At 56.6% G+C, this 20,934-nt stretch overlaps 1 protein-coding gene across 4 annotated transcripts in view; it reads left to right on the top strand.

The window, feature by feature from the left end:
* ANXA6 (annexin A6) overlaps positions 1 to 20,037 on the top strand; it is a 46,903-nt gene extending 26,866 nt beyond the window's left edge. For 2 of the 4 annotated variants that reach the window (XM_002710318.5, XM_051843547.2), the window contains exons 13-26: positions 1,090 to 1,148; positions 2,387 to 2,465; positions 4,110 to 4,191; positions 5,274 to 5,368; positions 5,978 to 6,091; positions 6,193 to 6,283; positions 6,996 to 7,075; positions 7,405 to 7,458; positions 10,867 to 10,884; positions 11,537 to 11,630; positions 12,338 to 12,433; positions 15,944 to 16,002; positions 17,591 to 17,713; positions 19,322 to 20,037. In XM_002710318.5, coding sequence (XP_002710364.1) covers positions 1,090 to 1,148; positions 2,387 to 2,465; positions 4,110 to 4,191; positions 5,274 to 5,368; positions 5,978 to 6,091; positions 6,193 to 6,283; positions 6,996 to 7,075; positions 7,405 to 7,458; positions 10,867 to 10,884; positions 11,537 to 11,630; positions 12,338 to 12,433; positions 15,944 to 16,002; positions 17,591 to 17,713; positions 19,322 to 19,381 — 1,104 coding nt within the window. In that variant the 3' untranslated portion in view covers positions 19,382 to 20,037. The remainder of the gene's footprint in view (positions 1 to 1,089; positions 1,149 to 2,386; positions 2,466 to 4,109; positions 4,192 to 5,273; positions 5,369 to 5,977; positions 6,092 to 6,192; positions 6,284 to 6,995; positions 7,076 to 7,404; positions 7,459 to 10,866; positions 10,885 to 11,536; positions 11,631 to 12,337; positions 12,434 to 15,943; positions 16,003 to 17,590; positions 17,714 to 19,321) is intronic. The other 2 variants (XM_002710319.5, XM_070076335.1) reach the window with 1 other exon arrangement.
* The last annotated feature ends 897 nt before the right edge of the window (positions 20,038 to 20,934 follow it).

Raw genomic sequence — 20,934 nt, 5'->3', positions numbered from 1 at the left:
CGGGCTTGGGAAGCGCTCCCAGGAGAAAGGGCAGTGTCCCGGGGAAGCAGGGGACCCCTAGAAATTCCAGGAGCTCTGTGTGGCTCCTTCGAGGAATTCAAGGAAAGGCAAGAAAAGCAGGTGCCAGGGGTGCTTGTGGGAGGGCAGGGCAGGCTCACCAGGGCCACACAATCAGAGTTAAAGGTGAAGGCTCTGACCCAGGGCTGTGAGAGCTCAGGCTCCTGGAAGAATGGCCACAGAGACCACAAATGAGAGTCAACTGGGAACCCCCAAACTGTGGCCAGGCGATTGGTGATGGACAAGTTAGAGCGTTTTCCTACTTTTTGTTGTTCTTGGGTGGGTTGAATAAGGGGTGACAGGAAAAGACATCCAAGTTGTGTTCCCCAAAGCAGGTCTCCAGAGAGGAATTTTTTGTAGCTCTTATGTGCAAAATATTCAGTGGAGAAATGATTTTGGAAAACACTAGAAGCTGCAAAGACAAACCTGTGGCTTTAGCTCAGAACTTCTCACAGCCTTAAACACCTGCAGTCCGTTCCAAAGCCCCAGGAGGGCTGTAGAAGATGCCTTCGGCGTCAGGGCGCGCCTGTGTCAGCTTGGCACCTGCTGGCGCTTCTGCTCACAGACCCGTGTTTGTGTGGTGGGTGTTGCTCCGGAGGGCTGGGCCAGGGCGTGACCGGCGGCATCCGGGGCTGGGCCATCTCACCTTGCCGGGGAAGGCAGCACAATCTCATCTCAGCTCCGTTCCCTGGGAAGAGTCATGTTGGTGGCATGGTGGGATTGACCAGTGTTGGGCGAATTCACACCACAGAAATCAGCAAACACTACAAACCTGGGCATTCTCTCTCCTCCCCACCCTTCTCTCTCTCCCCCCACCCCTCCTTTCTTTCTGACTTTTCCGTGGAGGGCCTGATGTTAAATATTTACCCACACGGCACCACGGGGTGACGAAAACCAAGGCTGCCATGTGGAAGTGCTTGGCCCTGCCCTGTTTGGCTTCTGCACATTTTTGTCCACCTGTTTTAGGTATGCCAGGGCTGGGACAGAGGTGACCACTCTCTCTCTCTCTCTCTCTCTCTTTCTCCCCCCCAGAACGACACCTCTGGCGAGTACAAGAAGGCTCTGCTGAAGCTGTGTGGAGGAGATGACGAGTAAGTGGCTGCTGGTCTGCCGCTGTGGCCGGAGGCAGTGGCCTCAGGTGGCAGGCGGGGGCTCCCCCGGCTCCCCTCCCCACGGCTGCTTGGGGGGGAGCCGGGGAGTCCCCTGAGCCAGGAGCTCCGCACAGGTGAAAGATGGCCTCTGCCGATAGCGGCCGAGTTTGTGGGTCTGTGTGTCAGTGTCCGTGTGTCTGACGTGAGTGTGGTGTCGCTTCACGGAGATGTCTGCCCTGGTGGGCTTGGAGAGCCCTTCTGGGGCTGTGGGCCAGAAATCTGAGTAAAGGGGCCCGGGCCCCACTGCCTGGTGGCTGCTTCTGTTCTCTTCATTTACTAAATGGGCAAGACGCAGAGCCCTGCTCAGCGTACCTGTGGCCGTGTCTTCCGGGGGGGCCTGGACAGCGCGCAGGCCAGGGAGCAGGAACGGGGCAGCTCCGCGTGGGGAGGGCAGATGCGCATCCTCAGTTTGTGAAAGCACAGGTGTGTGCACTCACCCAGCCTTGGGGAGCCTGAGATGGTGGGGTTCAGCCAAGGGCACAGGTGGAGAGATGTGGTGGAGGGAGCACCCCAGGATGCCCCCGGACCCCGTACATGACCGAGGCTGCCCCCTGTGGAGCAGAGAGGCAGGCAGGGCCTGGGCAGCTCTTCACAGGGTAGTCCTGGGCCAGTTTCCTTCCAGAGACTCATCAAAACCCAAGCCAGGAAGGGTAGGAGGGCCTCCTGGTAGCCTTGGTGAGAACTGCGGGCTGCGCCGCTGGGTCGACACCTCCCCAGTGCCCGCCGTGGCCACAGGGAAGACTCGGACAGGAGTCACTCGGAGTCTGAGGAAGACGGGGGAGGTGGGGGGTTGGAGAAATCCTGGCCCTCGTGGGCTCTGGAGCCAGGAGGCCCTCTGGGAAGAGACAGCACCTGAGGGTCTTAGGGTGGGTGCTCAGAGAAGCAGGGAGGGCTCTCGTGAGTGGATGCAGATAGGCTGCAGGGAAAGCAAGGCCTCTGTGTGTGGCTGTGTGTGCATATGCATATGCATGTGTTACGTGTGTTGTGTGTTGTATGTTGCTTGTGTGTGTACTGTGTATATAAGTGTGTTGTGTCTGTATTGCTTGTGTGTTGTATATGTGTATATTGTGTATGTGTTGGTCGTGTGATGCATGTATGTTGTGTGTTGTGTGCATGTGTGTAGAGTCTTGCCCATGATGACACACCCTCCTGTCCTCTCCCAACCCCCTCCATTCCAGTGCTGCTGGCCAGTTTTTCCCGGAGGCTGCGCAGGTGGCCTATCAGATGTGGGAACTTAGTGCAGTGGCCCGAGTAGAGGTCAGACCCTCCCCACCTCCTGCTTGACCCCTGACCAGAAGCTTCCACTCCTCTGCTCGCACCTTCCTGCTGCTCTGGGTGGCACCCAGCTGACCCCTGGTGGCCAACCCGAGACTGACTCTCACGTCCGAAGCTTCCTTTGTTCCCTTGGAGTGATGAATGGCAATGGGGCACTGTGGTGGGCGCATTTGGTTTCTGCGGTAACTTCTAACTCGCTGGGAAGTCTCTGGGCCACTCACTACTAACAGGGCTTGCTGAGATGGAGACCTGGCTGGCTCAGGGGGAGGAGGGTTGGCTGTGCCATCCTGGTTCCGACACTGGGGCTTCAGGGTGTGCGAGCTGAGCACAGATGGGCACCCCTGTGTGTGCTGGGGGAGTCAAGGTTGTCCCCGAGCATCTTCAGACCTGGAGTCCACCACGGATGGGAGTGAGGGGGTTTCAGAGAGGGACCCAGGGCAAGCCACTGCAGAGGCTGTAACACTTGGTTCACACCTGGAAGTCCGGTGCCATGGATCCTGCCACGTGCTGTACTGCCTTGGGTAGGCGCCCGCCTCTCTCTGGGCCTCCACGTCTCCATCTCTAATAAATTGAGGGGTTTTACACATGCCAGTCTCAGGGACCTGCAAGGGCTCTTGGGCACTGATGTTCCAGGACAGTGTTCCCCGAATGACACCAAAGGCGAGAACTGTGATTGCAAGTGGTCTCATCGAGCGATACGAGGAGTGAATTTAGTTGGGGGTGGGGGAAGGGCGCAGCTCTGTGGCCTCAGATGCCCCTGAACCTCACAGTCGGGGAGCCAACTCCATTCGGGGTCCTCAGCCCTCCTGATGACTTCAGTGAGTCTCGGGTGCCTCCTCTCGGCACTAGTTGCTGATCGTCCTTCGCAGAGAGAGCCGAGAGCGCCCTGAGCTTAGGCGGCTGTTAAATTTGGCTATAGAGAACAGGTTTTGTCTTTAATCCCATCTCTCTTCCCGGGTTACCGCCTCTTGATGACACGTGACACCGACTTCCTGGTCCGCAGTAGCAGTACGGAGTTACTGTCGTCCCTTACTTTGCATAGCAAATGTTCTTTGGGTGCCTGTGGTGTGGCAGGCTCCCTCATGGGCACTCGGGATGGAAGAACGGACACAGCGGACACAAACCCCTGCCCCGAAAGAGCATTTAAGTGCGCCTCAGAGTGGATGTTTTGAAGCAAAACAAAGAAGCAATAGCAGAGGGCGTGCAAAACTGTGGCAAACAGTGTGAAACTCATTCCGGGGTGACTGAAATCTGGGGAGCTCGGTCTGGGGGTTTAGGACATTCCTGCTGCCTTTTCAGGGGGAGTGTGCGATTCGGAAGGACTGGGGAGCCCCAAGGGGGTCGGCAGCCATGGGGGAGGGGGCCTGGCGTCCTCTCCCTTGGCCAGCAGTTGTCTCCCCCAGGCCGAGGCGCTCTCTCGCTCGCTCTCTTTGTCTCTCTCTGTGTCTCCCTTGGCTCTTGGCAGGGTCTGTCGGCTGTGCCCTCACTCCCGCCTCTTTCCGCCAGGCTGCTTGGTTTGGGGCTCACGGGGCAAGCCTCCCACCCCCTGCCCTCCGCATGCACCTGTCCTGGCCTGGCCGCTGTGGCCCCGACCCCTACTGACACCACGCCTTCTGCTTCTCGCAGCTGAAGGGAACCGTGCGCCCTGCTGGGGACTTCAACCCCGACGCGGATGCCAAAGCCTTGAGGAAGGCCATGAAGGGAATTGGTAAGGATCGTGAGGGGTAGCGGCAGTCTGTGGGCAGTGGGCTAGGCAGGCCTAAGGGCCAGGCCCCAAACCAGGCTCTCTGGGAGCAGGAGGACTGGACCGGACCCCAAGTCTCCATCCTCGTCTGCTAGCACCCTCAGTATAGGGAGGAGGGCTTTTGTAGGGCACTTGGGAGAGCCCTTCCTGGGGACCTGGGAGTCCCCAGCCCCCTGGGAGCAGTGTCCTGGTATGAGAGAAAGTCCTAGGTCAGCAGACCTGGTTTCGGGCCTTGGATTTGCTGCTGACTCCCCTTGTTACTTTAGGCCAGTCCTCTGGGTCTCGATTTCCCCATGTGTGTATAAGGAGGGCCGGGGCCTTATTACCCCAGAGCCTAATTCTGGAGTGAGAGCGCCCCCTGCTGTCAGTTCAGTTCTTCCCTGCCTGCATTTGGCCCCCAACCTGTCATCAGCAGCAGTCTCGGGCTCTTGGGGGAAGGCCTTCCTCACCTGGCCTCATTTCTGTTTGTCTCCCGGGAATGAGACCTGCTGAGCACGTGCAGGGCTGTCAGATGAGAGGCGGAAGCATGCTTTGAGAGACTGGGGCCCGTACCAGATCAGACTTGAGGGCAGGAACCAGAGGGGCAGGAAGTGCTGTCCTCCTGCCTTCCAAGGCCTCCCTGCTGTGGCTCCAGGGACTTGGGGTGCAGCTCTCGGGATTGAAGAGAAAGGCCGTAGGGTCACCAACAGGACTAGATGATCAGTGTCAGCAGGCTCCCTTAGTAACTACTCCAGCCTCTTCTGTTACAGATGTGGAAACTAAGGGCCAGACAGGGGCAGCGGGCAGCCATGGCCAGTGCCAGGACTGGAGCTCAGAGGGCCCGAGTCCAGCCTGATGCTGTGAGCCCTCCTGGGCACCCTCTCAGTCAGTGCCATGACAGAGGAAGGGCAGGGAGGAATCCCGGGCAAGGCAGCAGCCTGGGCCAGAGCCCGGGAGCATGGGAGCACGCGGCTGCCCTGCAGAAGACTGGCCGGGACCGTCAGTGGGGGGTTCTGGGGGCAGCTGAGCCGGGGCCTCCTCTGAGGCCTGTGGCTTTGGTGACTCAGGAACCGATGAAGACACCATCATCGACATCATCACCCACCGCAGCAACGCCCAGCGGCAACAGATCCGCCAGACCTTCAAGTCCCACTTTGGCCGGGTAAGGACCTCCACCTGGGCCTCCCCGATGGCGCTCGGCGTGGCACCTGCAGCTCCAGGGGCTCTGGGCCTTGTGACCCCCCACCACCACCACCACCAAGGTCGAGCCATGTCACGGTGTCTCTAGTGCCGATGTGCGCTGCTGCAGACACATCGCCATTGTTCCGCTCCTGGTGATCAGTGACACTTGTGTGGGACAGCCCAGAGGGGGCCAGACGGGGGACCAGAGCTGTCTTCCTGCAGTGCTGTGGGCAGCCCGTGGGTTCTCTGCAGAGAGAGCTGGCTTCAGGGCCCCGTCACTGCATGTCCACTGCCTGTCTTGAGTGGCATGTGGCTTAGGCTGCTGAGTCTCCCCCAGGGTGGAACTGGAGTCCTTCAACCCCCTCCCCCTTCCTGTCCTCCGCCTCCACGGACAGCGGATCTTCCTCCTGGCTGGCTTTGCCCCCTCCCTCTTTGGCATCATCTAAGTATTAAGCCCAGCGTCAGCACAGACAAATGGCTCCCAGGCTGCCTCCCGCACACCCATGTCCTTGTCCCACGTCTCCTCCCTGTCCTGGGGCACAGGGAGGCAGGTGCAGATGTTGGTGTGACCGGGCTCTGCCCTTTGCAGGACCTAATGGCTGACCTGAAGTCTGAGATCTCTGGAGACCTCGCCAGGCTGATTCTGGGGCTCATGATGCCCCCAGCCCATTATGATGCCAAGCAGTTGAAGAAGGCCATGGAGGTAGAGTGTGGGCATCCAAGGGAAGGGGTCCGGTCTGTGGGGGTGCTGGTGGGGACACGGGCTGGACTGTGGCCGAGATCACCTTCGTCTGTTCATCCTAGGGAGCTGGCACAGATGAAAAGGCCCTCATCGAAATCCTGGCCACCCGGACCAACGCCGAAATCCACGCCATCAATGAGGCCTATAAGGAGGGTGAGTTGGGGGCGGGGAGCCAGGAGAACCAGCACCCCCAGCTCTGCGCGCAGCTCTGCCGGCCTCCTTTCTCTCCGTCCACAAGGCTTTCATGAGCCCCTTGGCGGGCCCATCCCTGTGTCTGGGGAAGAACAGAGGCCTAGAGGTAGGAGAGGGGTTGGGTGGAAGTGGGAAAAGAGCGTCCCAGCCAGCTGGAGAGAGGGAGGGCAGCTCCGGGGGTGCCGCCCAAGCGTCCGCACAGGGCCCCTGCTCAGAAGGGCCCTCTGCTTGGCTGCATGCGAGGCTGTTGCTGTCTTGAATTCTTCCATTGTTAAGCAAGTGGCTCCGTATTTTCATTCTGAAGAACCTTTGGGTGTTGGTTAAAAATCTTGAACCTTTTGTAAGCAGCTGTCAGATGGTAGGACTTGTGAGCAGGGGTGTGACAAGGTCAGAGCTCTGCCTTTAGTAGCAGCTGCCGTGCAGGGGGGAGGTGGAAGATTCGGTAACCCTCAGCAGAACAGGGGGATGGAGAGGACGCGGTAGGCTGATGGGGTGGGTGGGGTGCCCAGTGTCTCACGGAACCTGCAGGGGCCATAGTGCCCCCAGGGGAGCCTCCTTCATCCCCACCTCCCCCCACCAGTCCTGCTGTGGCTCAGGTCAAGTCAGCACCCAGGACCCGTCCCCGACCAGTCTTTCTGAGCTGGCCACTGCCCACCCCCCTTCTCTGTTTCAGACTATCACAAGTCCCTTGAGGATGCTCTGAGCTCAGACACATCCGGCCACTTCAGGAGGATTCTCATTTCCCTGGCCACGGTGAGTAAGTGGCCCAGGGGAGGGCCAGGCCTGGGTGGACGAGAGGGTGTGCGCCTACGTGCCTCCTGAGAATCCCACGGCCTGCCCCTGCTGTTGCCTTTACAAGGCTGGCCTGGTGCCACCCTCTCCAGGCAGCCCTCTCTGGTGGCCCTTGGCCTGGTGCGTCGGGCCTGCAGGACGAAGCCACAGGGTGAGCTCTCCTGTGTTGTCACGTGGGAGCTGCCCTCACCATCCACCGTTACTGAGAGCTCACTGTGTACCCCGGCAGCTGACCCCGTGCAGGCAGGGGGCGGGTCCCTGGGGACTGACCTTTCTTGCCCTTCCTGCAGGGGAACCGTGAGGAAGGGGGAGAAGACCGGGACCAGGCCCGGGAAGACGCCCAGGTGAGACCCGTGAGCCCACCCGCCCTGGCCTCTGCTGGACTGTGCTGGCCTGGAGCAGCCTCCTGGCAGGGGCCTGGCTCGTTTCACTGGCGACACACTCAGCCCCTCCCTGTCCCCTGAGAAGTGAGACTTCCAGGCTTTCAGGATGAGACTTGCAAACGCGGTGCTGGCTGGTACTTCCTGCTATGCATAGCAGCGTCCTTAGACCTGGAAGGGACGGACAGCCGGTGCAGGTCAGACCCCTCACGTTATAGTAGGAGAACAGAGGCCCAGAGAGGGCGAGTGCCTTCTGAGAGTTACACAGCATCAGTGGCCCGTGTAGCACAGACCCAGGGGGAGCCAGGGCTGGGAACTTGCTGGGAAGGAGACCTGAGTGCTGCAGGTCTGGGTTTATCATCTGCCTAATGGGACGCAGGCCAAAGAGGGCATCTCGGGGGACGCCTGGGAAGCCGGGCTGCCCTGCTTCGCCCTGCCCCTTGGATGGGTGAGCTCGAGGCCTAGAAATGACTTCTCCTGGAGGCTAGGAAACCCTGCATTTTCCCTGAAGATTACTGTAGCTGGGCAGTCCCAGGCCATCTGCATGGTCTCCTCTGACCTGGGCCGTGGTCCCTGCCACCCACTGGTCTGGCCCAGGCCCAGGCTTCTGTGTGTTCTTCTGCCCACCCCACAGTCTGTGAGTTCACCCCTCATGTTACAGTTGGGGTACGAAGAGGCTGATGGGTGCAGGGTCCTGTTCCCAGCTCCACCAGCAGAGGTGTGGTGTGTCGCAACAGTGTCTGAGCTGAAACCCGACAATTGGGCGCTTGTCATGGCCATGCTCAAAACGTATAATCTATGCTGAGGCCGAGGGTACAGAGCCCAAGTGGCAGGGTCTGATCTGAACGCCCACGCCTGTACTCCTGGCCATTGAGTGTCCTCCAATACCCAGAATGGCCATTTCCTGTTGATGTGTAGTTGTCCAGCCCTTGCTTTTAGAATGCGGATGTCAGAAGCTGCAGGATTCCATACCAATGCAAGATGCTTCCGCCCCATTGCGGGCACAGCTCTGGGGGCAAGGCTGGGGACTGCAGGACACGAGGTGGCTTGCTGATGCCACCTTTCATCCACTCAGGCAACAGGTGGTCGTTAAGTATTGCCCTGAGCAACCTCGTTGTGCCGTGGTTAGATCTCACCCCCATTTTTTCTTCCTGCAAATGCTTCCAGCTGGTGCCTGCTCTGTCACTGAGGCTGTGCTTCCAGCTGCTGCCAACAGGGGGCAGTGGTGGGCCTCGCTGGCTGCTGCTTGGCTGGGAAGAAAGGGAAAGAAGGGGAGAGAGAGAACCTGGGTGGAAGCAACCTAGGGACCCTTGAGCCCGAGCCCTGCCCAACTCAGCCACTCTGCAGATTTGGGATTGGAGACACTGACCTTGGCGTGGACTCGTTTTCTTATAACCGCAACATTTTGTTCACAAGGAATATATATTCTTCTATTAAACTTTCAGAACTGAGACATAGGCAAGAAAAAAAATTCGTAACCACTAATGGCTACAAATAATAGCCATTATTAATATTTTGGCATGTCTGGTCCTACTTATCTTTCTGTGTATGTTTAAATGGATTCTTGACATAACAGTCAAAAATCCACTCTTCCATATTCGACTCTACTGTTTTTTATTTGGGCAGCTCCCTTCCTAGTAGCAACTCCTATCAGGCTCAGGGAGTTTTCCTTGGAGAGGGTTTTAGAGGTGAGATGGGGGTGCTAGAGCAGCATGTGTGTGCAAGTTGGAAGGGGTCACTGGGCAGAGCCATGTGCCCGGCCCCTCTTCGAAAGAAGGTGCTGTAGTGTCCCGTAGTTGATGTTTGCTTGTTACACTGCTTCCTTCTCAGTCTCGCTCTGAATGTCTACAACATCCATGTGCTCTTGGAAGTCTGGGCTTATATATTTTTTAAAATTATTTTTTATTTGTATGTATTATTTTATTTGTGAGAGACATAGGAAAAAAGAGAGAGGGAGCTCCCATCGGCCAGTTCATTCTCCAAATGCTTGGCAGCCAGGAACTCAGTCGGGGTCTCCCACAGGGGTGGCAGGGACTCAGCCACGTGAGCCCTCACCTGCTGCCTCCCAAGCTGTGTACATTAGCAAGAAGCTGGGATCAGAGTAGAGCTGGGACTTGGACCCAAGCACCCAGATAAGGATACAGATGTCAGAAGCAGTGACTTAACCACTAGGCCACACGTCCTCCCTGGGTATACTAGCAGTGGGGCAACAGATATGCAGTTTCCATGTTGTCACCGTTCACAGCGAGTGTTAACAGCTTCCCTGGTCACTCAGCCTTCCAGTTTGAACAGTAAGTAATAGACACAGCCTGTTACAGGCCCACAGTGAAAGGAAGACTGCCCGTTTCGAGGTCATCAGTTCCCAGATTCTTTTAAAAACTATAACAGCATTATTGAAATACAGCTCAACTTGCCCTACTCTTGACCTGCTTAAAATGTGCAGTTCAGTGTTGTGTTGCTTTTTAGGGTCATCACGGTCTTGTACAGCCATCATTACAGTCAACCTTCAAACCTTTCCTCACCCCGGAAAGAATCCCCCTACCTGTTAGCAGCCCCTGCCCGCGCCCCCAGCCCTGGGCAAGCACTGATCTACTTTCTGTCCCTGTGTTTGCTTATCCGGGACACTTGATGTAAATGGAGTCCTGCGCCGCGTGGCCTTTGCCACTGCTTCCGTTAGGAAGGAAGAAGGCTTCCAAAGCTTGAGGCTGATGTGTTTATGGAGCGTGCTCTCCGTCTACCCCGAGATGTAAAGCGGTCAGAATTTACGGGAAAGGCAGTGGCCCAGCTCGGCCTGGGTGCCGAAGGCCGGCTCTGCTGTGGCCCCAGGCTCTCCCAGTCCCAGCTGCTCGCCTGGCAAGCTGGCGTCCTCACCGCGGGGTTGTGCCTTCTGCACAGTGCTGTGATTCAGATTAAAACCCCAGCAAGACCCCTCCCATCCAAGACCACTGACTGCTTCCAGCCCTGACCCAAAGCGGGCAGTCAGCGCAGTCTGGGCGGCACTGGGAGAGTGAGTGAGTGAGTGCCTCCCCTCTGAGAGCCAGCGGCACACCGGCTGGGCCCTGCTCCCAGTTACTGGCCCCCGGGGTGGAGTGCCCGGCCTCTGTGTCTGTGTCTCACCCCAGGTGAGTGCGTCTTCAGCTGTTTCCAGGCCTCGCCCCCTTGCTTAGCTCTAGCCCGAGAGATCACAGAAAGGTGGATCTTTGCCTCTGCCCCGGCTCCCACTGAGGTCCTGAGTTCTTTGGGGGGTTCTCAGGGTCTCTAGCCAGGCCCCTGCCTCCGCCCGCCCCAGGGCCCCCAGTGCCAGCCTCTTGGGGCTCCCCTGACTGTTGCTTCCCCTCTCTCCCTCCTGTCTCTCCACCTTCCTGCTCTCAGGTGGCTGCTGAGATCCTGGTGAGTGTCCCCCGCTCTTCCTGGCTTTTAAAAGCTTTTCTGAGTCGAGTCTGGCCGGGCCCAAGGGGGCAGAATCGGGCTGTGATTTGGGGGCCTTGCTCCGTGGCTTCTCTCTCTCCCCTTCAGGGCCCCCTAAGGACCCTGCTGGGTCAAACCTGGGCCAGGCAGGCGTTCCCCGAGCGTCAGGCCGTTCTTCATCTCTGGCGTGGTTTTTTGCTATGTAACCATCAGCTGTACACAGCTGTCTTTCCATCGACTCGGTGTTTTGAATCTGAAACAAGTGATATAGTGGGAAGTTTAGTCGGTGGGTGTAGAACCCATGGCTGGCCGGAAGGTGACAGTAGAAGTGTGGATGTTTGGCACGTTCAGTGACGCTCGCCCGGGCCCTGGGCTGCACATCTGCCCCTGAAGGGGACTTTCAGAGGGGGAGGGAATGACACTGGCTAGGCCAGTCCAAGTCAGTGCACGGGGCTCTGGGCATGGGAGAGGGACTGTGGGGGCTGTCATGCTGGAGGCAAAGGAAGGAAGAAGGGGCCCATCCCAGTCCCAAAGGTGGAGCTGCCTCAGCCAGGGCAGAGACAGGAGAGTGGATGATAACCACGGCCTCCTTGGTTCCTCCTCCCGACTCCTCGCTCTGACCCCGGCTCTGCAGGAAATAGCAGACACCCCGAGCGGAGACAAAACCTCCCTGGAGACCCGCTTCATGACGATCCTGTGCACCCGTAGCTACCCGCACCTGCGGAGAGGTGAGGCCTGGCTCCCTTCCCTTCACCCCATGCGGGAAGAGCCCCAGATCTGATGGGTGGGTCTCTCAGCTCCCTGGACTAGAGAAGCTGGTTGCCCACCCCCTCCCTACCCTAGCAGTGGAGTGTGGCGGCTCACCAGGTCTTGAGAGCCCTGGGTTCCGGTTCTGGCACTACCATTAACACATCACTCAGACAACTGCCTTCGCCTCCCTGGGGATGGATGGCTAAGACAGGGGATGGCGAGTGGCTTTCACCTCCCAGGCCAACCCTGATGGGTGGGTAGTAGCTTAGCACAGCACCTCGTGCACGGTTAACACTTCCTGAGGACTGGCATCCCTGTGATCTTTGCTGATAGGAATCTCTGCCCCAACTTGATACAGGAGGAGGAGGAAGCCCAATAGGGGAAAGGGAGAGCTGGGGGCAGAGCCATGACTAGGACCCCTCTTTGTTTTGCCACCCCCACTTGGCTTCCTGGAACTTGGCCAGCCCAGGAGGCTCTGGCTTGGTGCAGTTTTGATTCTGAGTCCACGGCAGCCCAAGGCCATGATTGCCCTGTCCCAAGGACGCTGCCCAGGGCATCTACCTGCTGCCCTTTCTACTCTCCAGCCAAGGCCTGTGGACAGAGCTAGATGGGAAGGGAGGGATGATCTCCCACTCCCCTCTGAATTCAAGCTCACCCCCACCTCCGGGGCCTCTCTCCGGGTCAGTCTTCCAGGAATTCATCAAGATGACCAACTATGACGTGGAGCACGTGATCAAGAAGGAGATGTCCGGAGATGTCCGGGACGCCTTTGTGGCCATCGGTAACTGGCAGGGACCATGGGAAGGGGCTGGGGCACTGGGGACTCGGCCCGATTCCCTGCCATGGCAGCTTCCTGAGCCACTGGGCTGCAGAGTAAACACTGCCGCAGGTCACCTCCTGGGGTCCTGCCAAATGAGTGATTGTCGGGGCATCAGAGGACTCGTCCTCCACAGCAGGACAGGGTGAGGACAGGGCTTCCCCTGGGGACAGGCCAGGAAGGTGACACACGTCAGTCACAGCCTGTGTACTTACAACACACACCAGCCACAGTACACATACACGCACACACCCTGTCCTCATGCAGCACCTGGCTCTCTTTGCTTACTTTGTTTTTCTTTTAATTTTTATTTTCATTTTATTTGAAAGGCAGTAAGACAGAGACACAGAGGCAAACAGAGGTATTCCATCCTCTGGTTTATTCTCCGCAAATGCCCGCGGCAGCCAGAGTTGGGTCAGGCTGAAGCCAGGAAGCCAGAACTCTGTCCAGGTCTTCCACGTGGGTGGCAAGAACTCTGCTGTTTGAACCACTGTCTGTTGTCTCACAGGTTGCGTGTTAGGAGGAAGCTGGGCTGGAAGGGGAGCAGCCAGGACTTGAACCGGGTGCTCTGATATGACGTGGGCATCCTAAACAGCCATCCAACCACTGCTCCATATGCCTGCCCCAGGATGCTCTTCTGACTTAGTTTGAGTGCTTAACTTAAAAAAAAGGTCTTTCCCTTTTTGGATCTCGATTTCTCCAGGTGTAAATATGGATGAGGAGGCCGGCGCCATGGCTCAATAGGCTAATGCTCCACCTGTGGCGCTGGCACACTGAGTTCTAGTCCCGGTTAGGGCGCCGGATTCTGTCCCGGTTGCCCCTCTTCCAGGCCAGCTCCCTGCTGTGGCCCGGGAGTGCAGTGGAGGATGGCCCAAGTGCTTGGGCCCTGCACCCACATGGGAGACCAGGAGAGGCACCTGGCTCCTGGCTTCGGATCAGTGCGGTGCGCCGGCCGCAGCGGCCATTGAGGGGTGAACCAACAGAAAAGGAAGACCTTTCTCTTTGTCTCTCTCTCTCACTGTCCACTCTGCCTGTAAAAAAAAATATATATGGATAAGGAGACACAAGCAAGGGTTAGACTTGTATATTTTTTAATCTCACCAGGAGGTGGCAGTGAAAGATTTTCACATAATCACCATCAATTCTGAGTTGTACCTTGATTTCAGAGTTGCTGAAATGCGGGGCAAGGGTGTTGGAGCATGGGTGAAGTAGAAGTGTCGTTGCTGTTGCTGCTGCTTCGTGTGCCTTGGGCCTTTGCCACCCAGGAGCAGTGCCTAGAGGCAGGGAAGCCTGGACTCCAGGCGGAGTCTGTGCCTTTCCAGCTTCTCGCGGTACATCCTTGGGCAAACCCCAAAGCCTCTGCAAACTGGAGGTGACAGTGGTACCCAATCGCTATGGTGGATTCTGAGATTTAGTGAAGCAACTAGAATAGGGCCCCCTGGCACACAGTGCACACTGGGCAAATAGTTGCTTTTACTGGGATTTCCTGCCAGGCCCTCGCAAAGCTCACTGCAGTAGCTTTGGTTTGTAGTGGATTTGGTGCTCTTAGCAGCCAGTTCAACCAAGGAGGACCCCGAGGTTCAGAGAGGCTAATACCACGATAGGAGCCAGGGCTCAAGCCACAGGCTGCCAGCCTCCAAAGTCCATGCTTTTTTTTTTTTTTTTTTTTTTTGACAGAGTTATAGACAGTAAGAGAGAGACAGAGAGAAAGGTCTTCCTTCCATTGGTTCACTCCCCTAATGGCCGCTACGGCCGGCGCTGTGCCGATCCGAAGCCAAGAGCCCAGGATCTGGGGCACACAGTCTCTGACCTCCTGGTCTCCCATGCGGGTGCAGGGACCTAAGCACTTGGGCCATCCTCTGCTGCACTCCTGGGCCACAGCAGAGAGCTGGACTGGAAGAGGAGCAACTGGGACTAGAACCCGGGGGTGCCGGCGCCGCAGGCGGAGGATTAGTCAAGTGAGCCACGGCGCTGGCCCCAAAGCCCATGCTTTTAACACCTGCACATCTTGCCCTGCTTGTGTGTCTCCTTCACTGTCTACTTCCACCTTGAACACACAACATGTGTACACATACATGTGCACACACACAAACACAACACCATTAAAGGGCTGGTTGCCAAGGAGAGAAGTTTCTGCCCAGTGTGAGCCTTAACCAGACTGACAAAGCCCTGGGCTTGGGGTTGGGGGAGGGGCTTCCTAGACTTGGAAGGATTTGATGGCAGGGCGGGGGGTCAAGTAGTGGAGGGCAGATAAGAGCTACATCTCCACTGGCAGGACAGTGACACGAGGGGAGTTGCAGGGAGCAGGGGTGGTGAGGTAGCACAGGAGGCAAGAGCTTTGACTTTGACTTTGGCTTGCAGGCCGAGGAGTGTGGGTCTGTCTGGGAGGCGGCAAGGAGCCGTTTGAGGAGCTGGGGAAGGGAGATGTGTGGGATGTGATTTTGCTCAGGGCACTCCTGAGCCTGCAGGGGAGTCTCTCCCAGACGTGTGCCCTTGGAGTGAGCAACTCCAGCCTCGTGCTCCTGGCCCTCACGGAGGTATTTAATATCCGGAACCATTCCAGCCCACTGGGACTGGTGTCTGCTTCCTCCAGGGCGAGCTATCTGAGATACCCCCAGTGCCTGTGTCAGGCGGGTTCAGGAGCCTGGAAATCAAGCAGTTGCTCATGGCCAGAGAGCCCCAGGCCTTGGGGAAAGACCAGGCTGGGGCAAGCAGGCAAGCAGTGTCTGTGGAGCAGGCCCACCAGCGCAGAGAGACTGTGCAGGCCTGGGGGCCGGTGCAACCCCCGGGATTCACTCGCTGCCTTCAAGAACGCCAGGGACGCCCTTTCTTAGGGGCAGTAAATCAGTAGTTCCAAAACTGTAAGCTGCAGCAGAATAGGGTGGTGGCCATCCTGGTTTGTGTGGGGCTTTCAGTGCTAAAACCGGAAATGTCCCAGGCAGAGACAAGTTGGTCACCCACCTCCGGAAGTTTCGGATTCGGCATACATGGAGTGGGGCCTGAGAGTCTGTGTTTCTGTGAAGTTCCTAAGTGACGCTGGTGTTGCTGGTCTGAGGACTATTTCTGGAAATGTGTCTAGAATCTGAGTCTAGAACCTGTATCTAGAATCTGAGTCTAGAACCTGTGTCTGGAATCTGAGTGTGTCTAGAATCTGAATCTGAAGGGTGGAGCTGAAAAACCTGAGCTTTGACCAGGAGTCTCGGGTGACTGTGATGCACTTGAAAACTGGAGGCCCTTGGTTTCCTGCGGGCTTCATTCTCTCTGAATCCTCTACTGACAGGAAGTGGCACTGCCAGCTGCTGGGAGCCAGGCTTAGGGATGAGCCATGGGGTGAGGTGGGGGTGAGACCCTGAGATTGGCAGTGATCTGCAGCAGCTGGCTCTTGGGAGGAGAGGAGGGACGGGGATCCAGCCCAGGATCTGGGGCACACAGTCTCTGACCAGGTTCCCTGCGTCTCTCCCCCTTTTCCACCAGTTCAAAGTGTCAAGAACAAGGCTCTCTTCTTTGCTGACAAGCTTTACAAATCCATGAAGGTAAGAAGAAGTGCTCGTTTCTTTGCTCCTCTCCCTTCAGGTACTGGCAGGTGCACAGACAAACATGTGTGCACAGGCGCACATTCACAGGTAGATTGGGACCTGCAGCCACTGCCCCCTCCCCCTTGATGTCGCTCAGCATTGAGACAGTAGTTCACCATGGGCTTTACCCCCCAGGGGACATTTGGCAATGACCAGACACATTTTTAGTTGTTGCAACTTGGAGAGTGTCCCACCGGCGCCTGCAGGGGAGAGATTAGGGCTGTCATTAAGCTCTGGAGACACAGGGCTGAGCAGGACACTCATCTGGAGCTCACATTCTAGCAGGTGACACATGGCCAGCCTCCCAGCCCAGCCCCTGGAGCTCCCCTGCCATAGGTGGTTCAGTGTAGGAAGGAGCCTGAAACCCCTTGCAGCCCTCAGTCCCCAAATGACAACTCTTACTGAGCTCTTACATGTGCCTGGCCCCACGCTGAGTGTTCTGCCTCTGAGCACGGCCGACCCTCATGGCAATCCTGTGAGGTTGTGCTAGAACCCTCATTGCATAAAGGAAGAAACAGGCCTGCATAGGTTAAAACCTCTCCCAAGGTTGCATGGCTCCTAAGTGACAGAGCTGGGACTCACACGTAGCTGGGGTTCCTAACTCCCTGGGGACAGAGGCAAGCTGGGGCTGCCCACACACCCCCATGCCCTGTGCATGCTCCTTGAGCTCTGGACTGTTTTCTTAGGGCCACAGTGACAAATCCCACAAACTGAGTGACAGCAGAAGTGGTTCTGATTCTGGAGAAATGGTTCTCCTGGTTCTGGAGGCCAGACAGCCAAAGTCAAGTTGCTGGCCCGGGCTGGTTCCTTCTGGAAAGCTGTGAGGGAGAGAGTATCACATGCCTGTCTCCGAGCTTCTGCTGATTGCCAGAAATCCTTGTGTTTCTTGCTGTGGATGCATCCCCCGATCGCTGTCTCTGCACATGTCCTCCCTCTTCTTCCTATAAAGACAACAATTCTTTATTTAAAAAATTTTTTTTTAAATTTTTTTGAAAAGGTTTATTTAGTTGAAAGGCAGAGTTACAGAGAGAGAGAGAGAAAGAGAGATAGATCTTCCATCCACTGATTGACTCCCCAAATGGCCACAGTGGCCAGGTCTGGGGTGATTTGAAGCCAGGAGCCAGGAACCAAGATCTTCTGGTCTCCCCAACGGGTACAGGGGCCCAGGCACTCAGGCCATTTGCTGCTGCTTTCCCAGGTGCATTAGCAGGGAGCTGGATCAGAAGTGGAGCAGCCACGATTCGAACCTGCGCCCACATGGGATGCCAGTGCCACAGGTGGCAACTTTACCCACTAGGCCACAGTGCAGGCCCCTAAGACACCAATTCTTGAATTTAGGTCTTGCCCTAATTCAGTATGACATGTGCAAAGACCCTCTGTGTGAATCAGTCACGTTCGGAGGTTCCCAGTGGGCATGAATTTCGAAGAGGATTTTATTTAACCCCTATAGGCCCGGTCCTAGGCTCAGGGGTTTTGGTCAAGCTCTGTGGGGCAGAGGTAGGTGGGCATCTACTATCTTGCCTGATCCAGCTTCATCCTGACTCAGGGCGCTGGCACCGATGAGAAGACCCTCACCAGGATCATGGTCTCCCGGAGCGAGATCGATCTATTCAACGTCCGGCAGGAATTCATCGAGAAATACGACAAGTCCCTCCACCAAGCCATTGAGGTGAGGCAGGGTCAGAGAGGTCACGGGGAGCGGAGTGCATGCTGGATCCTAACCTAAGATGAGGAGTCTTTTTATGCCCATGGTCTTTTTCTCAGGAGTTGAGCTCTTAAAACAGTGCGGATTTTCTAAATGAAAGGAACACCCTGGAATTGCCTCATTGTTTATACCAAAGTAAATTCCAGATTCCCAAGCAAAACAGCCCATTTTTTGGGTCGTGTTTAAAAACAGCTTAATTGAAGTTTCACTTACAGAGCATAAAATCTGCCTGTTGTAAGGAGACAATTCAGCAATTTTTACTAAATTTACCGAGTTTTGCAACCATTGTCACGTTCCAGTTCCCAGACATTTCCATTCTGTCCTGAGTTCCCTCTGCTGGTTTCCTGGCTTCCACTCCTGGGCACAGGCTGTGGTTTCCAGTTCTGGATATTTCAGATAAATGGAATGCTGTACTGTGGGGCCTTTGCTGTACTTAGGCCCTCTTTGAGTTATGGACCTCTTTTTGGTCTTTGAGATTGGCCAGGATGTGAAAATTTGATGGTGTCTGTATTCGGTCGGCAAGACTGAGAGCATTCCATGGGCTGTTTCACACAGACTCAATGGGAATGGTGGTTGTTAGCAACCTTTAAAAGGTAGTCAGGCAGTTTCGAAGTGTGAAATGTGCATGCTGGGACTTGGTAATTCTGCTGGTGGGAATTTATCCTATAGGCATCGCCACACAGGTTCCTAAAGACGTGTAAGAGGGCGTCTGTGCCCGCACCATGTGTAGGAGCAAGAGATGGAGGGCCTCCAACAGAGCTGCTTAAATAAATTACAGTACATGCATGTGACAGTATCATACAGCCGTGAGAAGGCGTGAGAAGTCTGTATTGATCTAGAATCTTCTTCTCAGTCAAAAACACGCATCCAGACAGAATATGTGTCCATTTGTATAGGGAAGCAGTGTTATATGCTTACGCATACTTGTATGTACCCAGACTGTTGTCAGAAAACCATTCAAGAAAGTACTAACAGTTGGCTGCCTCTGGATTTGGAGAACTAGGATCAGCGATGGGAGAGAGGCTTTTATTATATGATCTTTCCTTGCATGGGAATTGCTTACAACAATATATAACTTTAAAGATCATGCATATTTTTCTGAAAGCCGTATATGCTCAGACTGCTCAAAGCCGCCTAGGAAAGGGGCTGTGTGCTTAGTGGGAGGAAGTCTGGCCTCTCCCCCAGCCCGACTGTCCCCCAGACCATGGCGCCCAGCGCCCCCAACAGCAGCCTGGGCAGTTGGTGCTCAGTCACAGTTCTCCGAGTGTGGGCTCACACAACACAAGGGGGAAACGCGACAGAGATGCTTCCAGAAGGAGGGGAGGTGGGAGAGCTGCCGAGCTCTGCAGGGGTCAGGTCCTGAAGGGGCTCAAAGCCAGGCTGAGAGCTGGCGCCATCTTCCTGAGGGACGCGGGAGCTGCTGCGGGAGCCCCCTCTGTCCCTGTGGCCTTTGTCCAGCCGCAGCGGTGGTGAACTACAGCAGCCAAGGGGGACGTCCGGGTTGACGGGCAGCTGGAAGGAGGGGACATGGTGGCCTTCTTACTCACTGTGCTCTCCCTCTGCTCCTGCCAGGGCGACACCTCGGGGGACTTCCGGAAGGCCTTGCTGTCTCTCTGTGGTGGCGAGGACTAGGTCACCAGCTGTGGGCGGCAGCACCAGCCACCACCCCCAAGCCGTTGTTCCAGCTCCAGAGACTGAGGGAGGGCCCGGGTTGGGGTCGGGCCAAGGAAAGGCTTCCACCTCCCGAGCCATTGAGCGCCCAGCACAGCCCCGGCTACCCACGGCCAAGCGGCTGAAGAGCCGTAGCCCCAGACCCCAGCCACCTGTGCTCCCTCTGCCTCCGAAGTCCTTTCCAACTTCCGTCCCTGGCCACAGCCCCTGTCCTGGTTTGCGCTTTTTCACATCCAGAAGCATACGGACGCCGTCTGTAAGATGAGTGATGTGTGCATTTTGAATGCAGGGGCGTGGCTGCGGGAGGAGGAGCCTCTGAGCCAGGGCCAGCTGGCCATCGCCCCAGCCCTGTCCAGAGAGGCTACGCTGGAGGACCGGGCTGGGGGCAGGAGGCAGGAGGCCCGGGCTCCACCTGCAGCTGCCACGCACTTGCTTTCTGACCTTGGCTGCTCTCTTTCCCTCCCTGAATCTCTGCTCTTTTAGCTACAAAGTGGGAGTTGGACAGAAAAAAATAGAAACCTCTAACTTTGACATCCTAAAGTGTGCCTCCACTTCATGCCCTTGCCACTCTTTCTGTCTTTGGAGAAGAAATAAAAAGAGACACACAAACACGTAAACACGTTTCCAGCGAGGGCCTCTGCTGCCTAGAAGCTGCAGCCTGGACCTCCCTCCTTGGAGCTGGAGGCCCTTCAGCCTGCCAGGCGGCCAGCGAGTCCACTTTGAGCTCTCCCAGGGTGAGCTTGCTTCAAGCCCGGGAAGGCTGGCCCGGGGCCTGCCCAGGGTCTCAGCACCCCCCTCCCCGCCCCCCGCCTTGCCCTCTCAACACCTTGACATTTCTCTGTGTGCCCTTCATCCATCGCAGCCAGACCTGAACTTCCTCTTTTGATGTGCTCAGGGCACCAGATGCGATGGTAATCTGGCGAGGCCCGTGGAAAGTTTCCACTTTGTGAAAGTCACGGTAAGCGGGGAGACTCAACTGCAGGCTCTCGGCCCCCCCTCCCCCCAGCCCTGTGGGTGACTGTGGCAGAGGCTACCGGCTGGCCAGAGTGCTTTATCTGCAGGCCAGGGGATGCTGACCATGGGGCCGTGCAGACAGAGACTTGTGAGTCTGGTCTCGCCCCTCACTGTGTGACTGCAGACCAGCCGTTGCTCTGGCTGTGCCTCAGTTTCCCCATCTGTATATTGAGGGATCAGAGCCAGCGATTTCAGAGTGCTTTCCGTGTCTGACGCAGCACGTCTGAAACGAAGAGGTTACCTTGTCTTACCTTCCCTGCTTCCTCTCCTCCGCCAGGCTGTGATGCTGAGAGGCAGCTGAGAGTTTTGGGGGATGTTTGCCCAGTTTAATTTAACTGTTACCCAAAGATAAATCGGCAGAAAGGCTGAGAGCTGGGAGTTAAGACCTTTGCCACTAACTGACTTTGAGCATTCCAGAACCTCAGTTGCCTTATCTGTAAAATGGGACTCCAACTTCTACTGGCCTTGGAGTAAACTTTGTGTGAAAGAACTAAGCATGG

The sequence above is a fragment of the Oryctolagus cuniculus genome, chromosome 6 (assembly GCF_964237555.1).
Source record: "Oryctolagus cuniculus chromosome 6, mOryCun1.1, whole genome shotgun sequence".
NCBI lineage: Eukaryota > Metazoa > Chordata > Mammalia > Lagomorpha > Leporidae > Oryctolagus > Oryctolagus cuniculus.
This window is presented reverse-complemented; position numbering and strand designations above follow the sequence as displayed.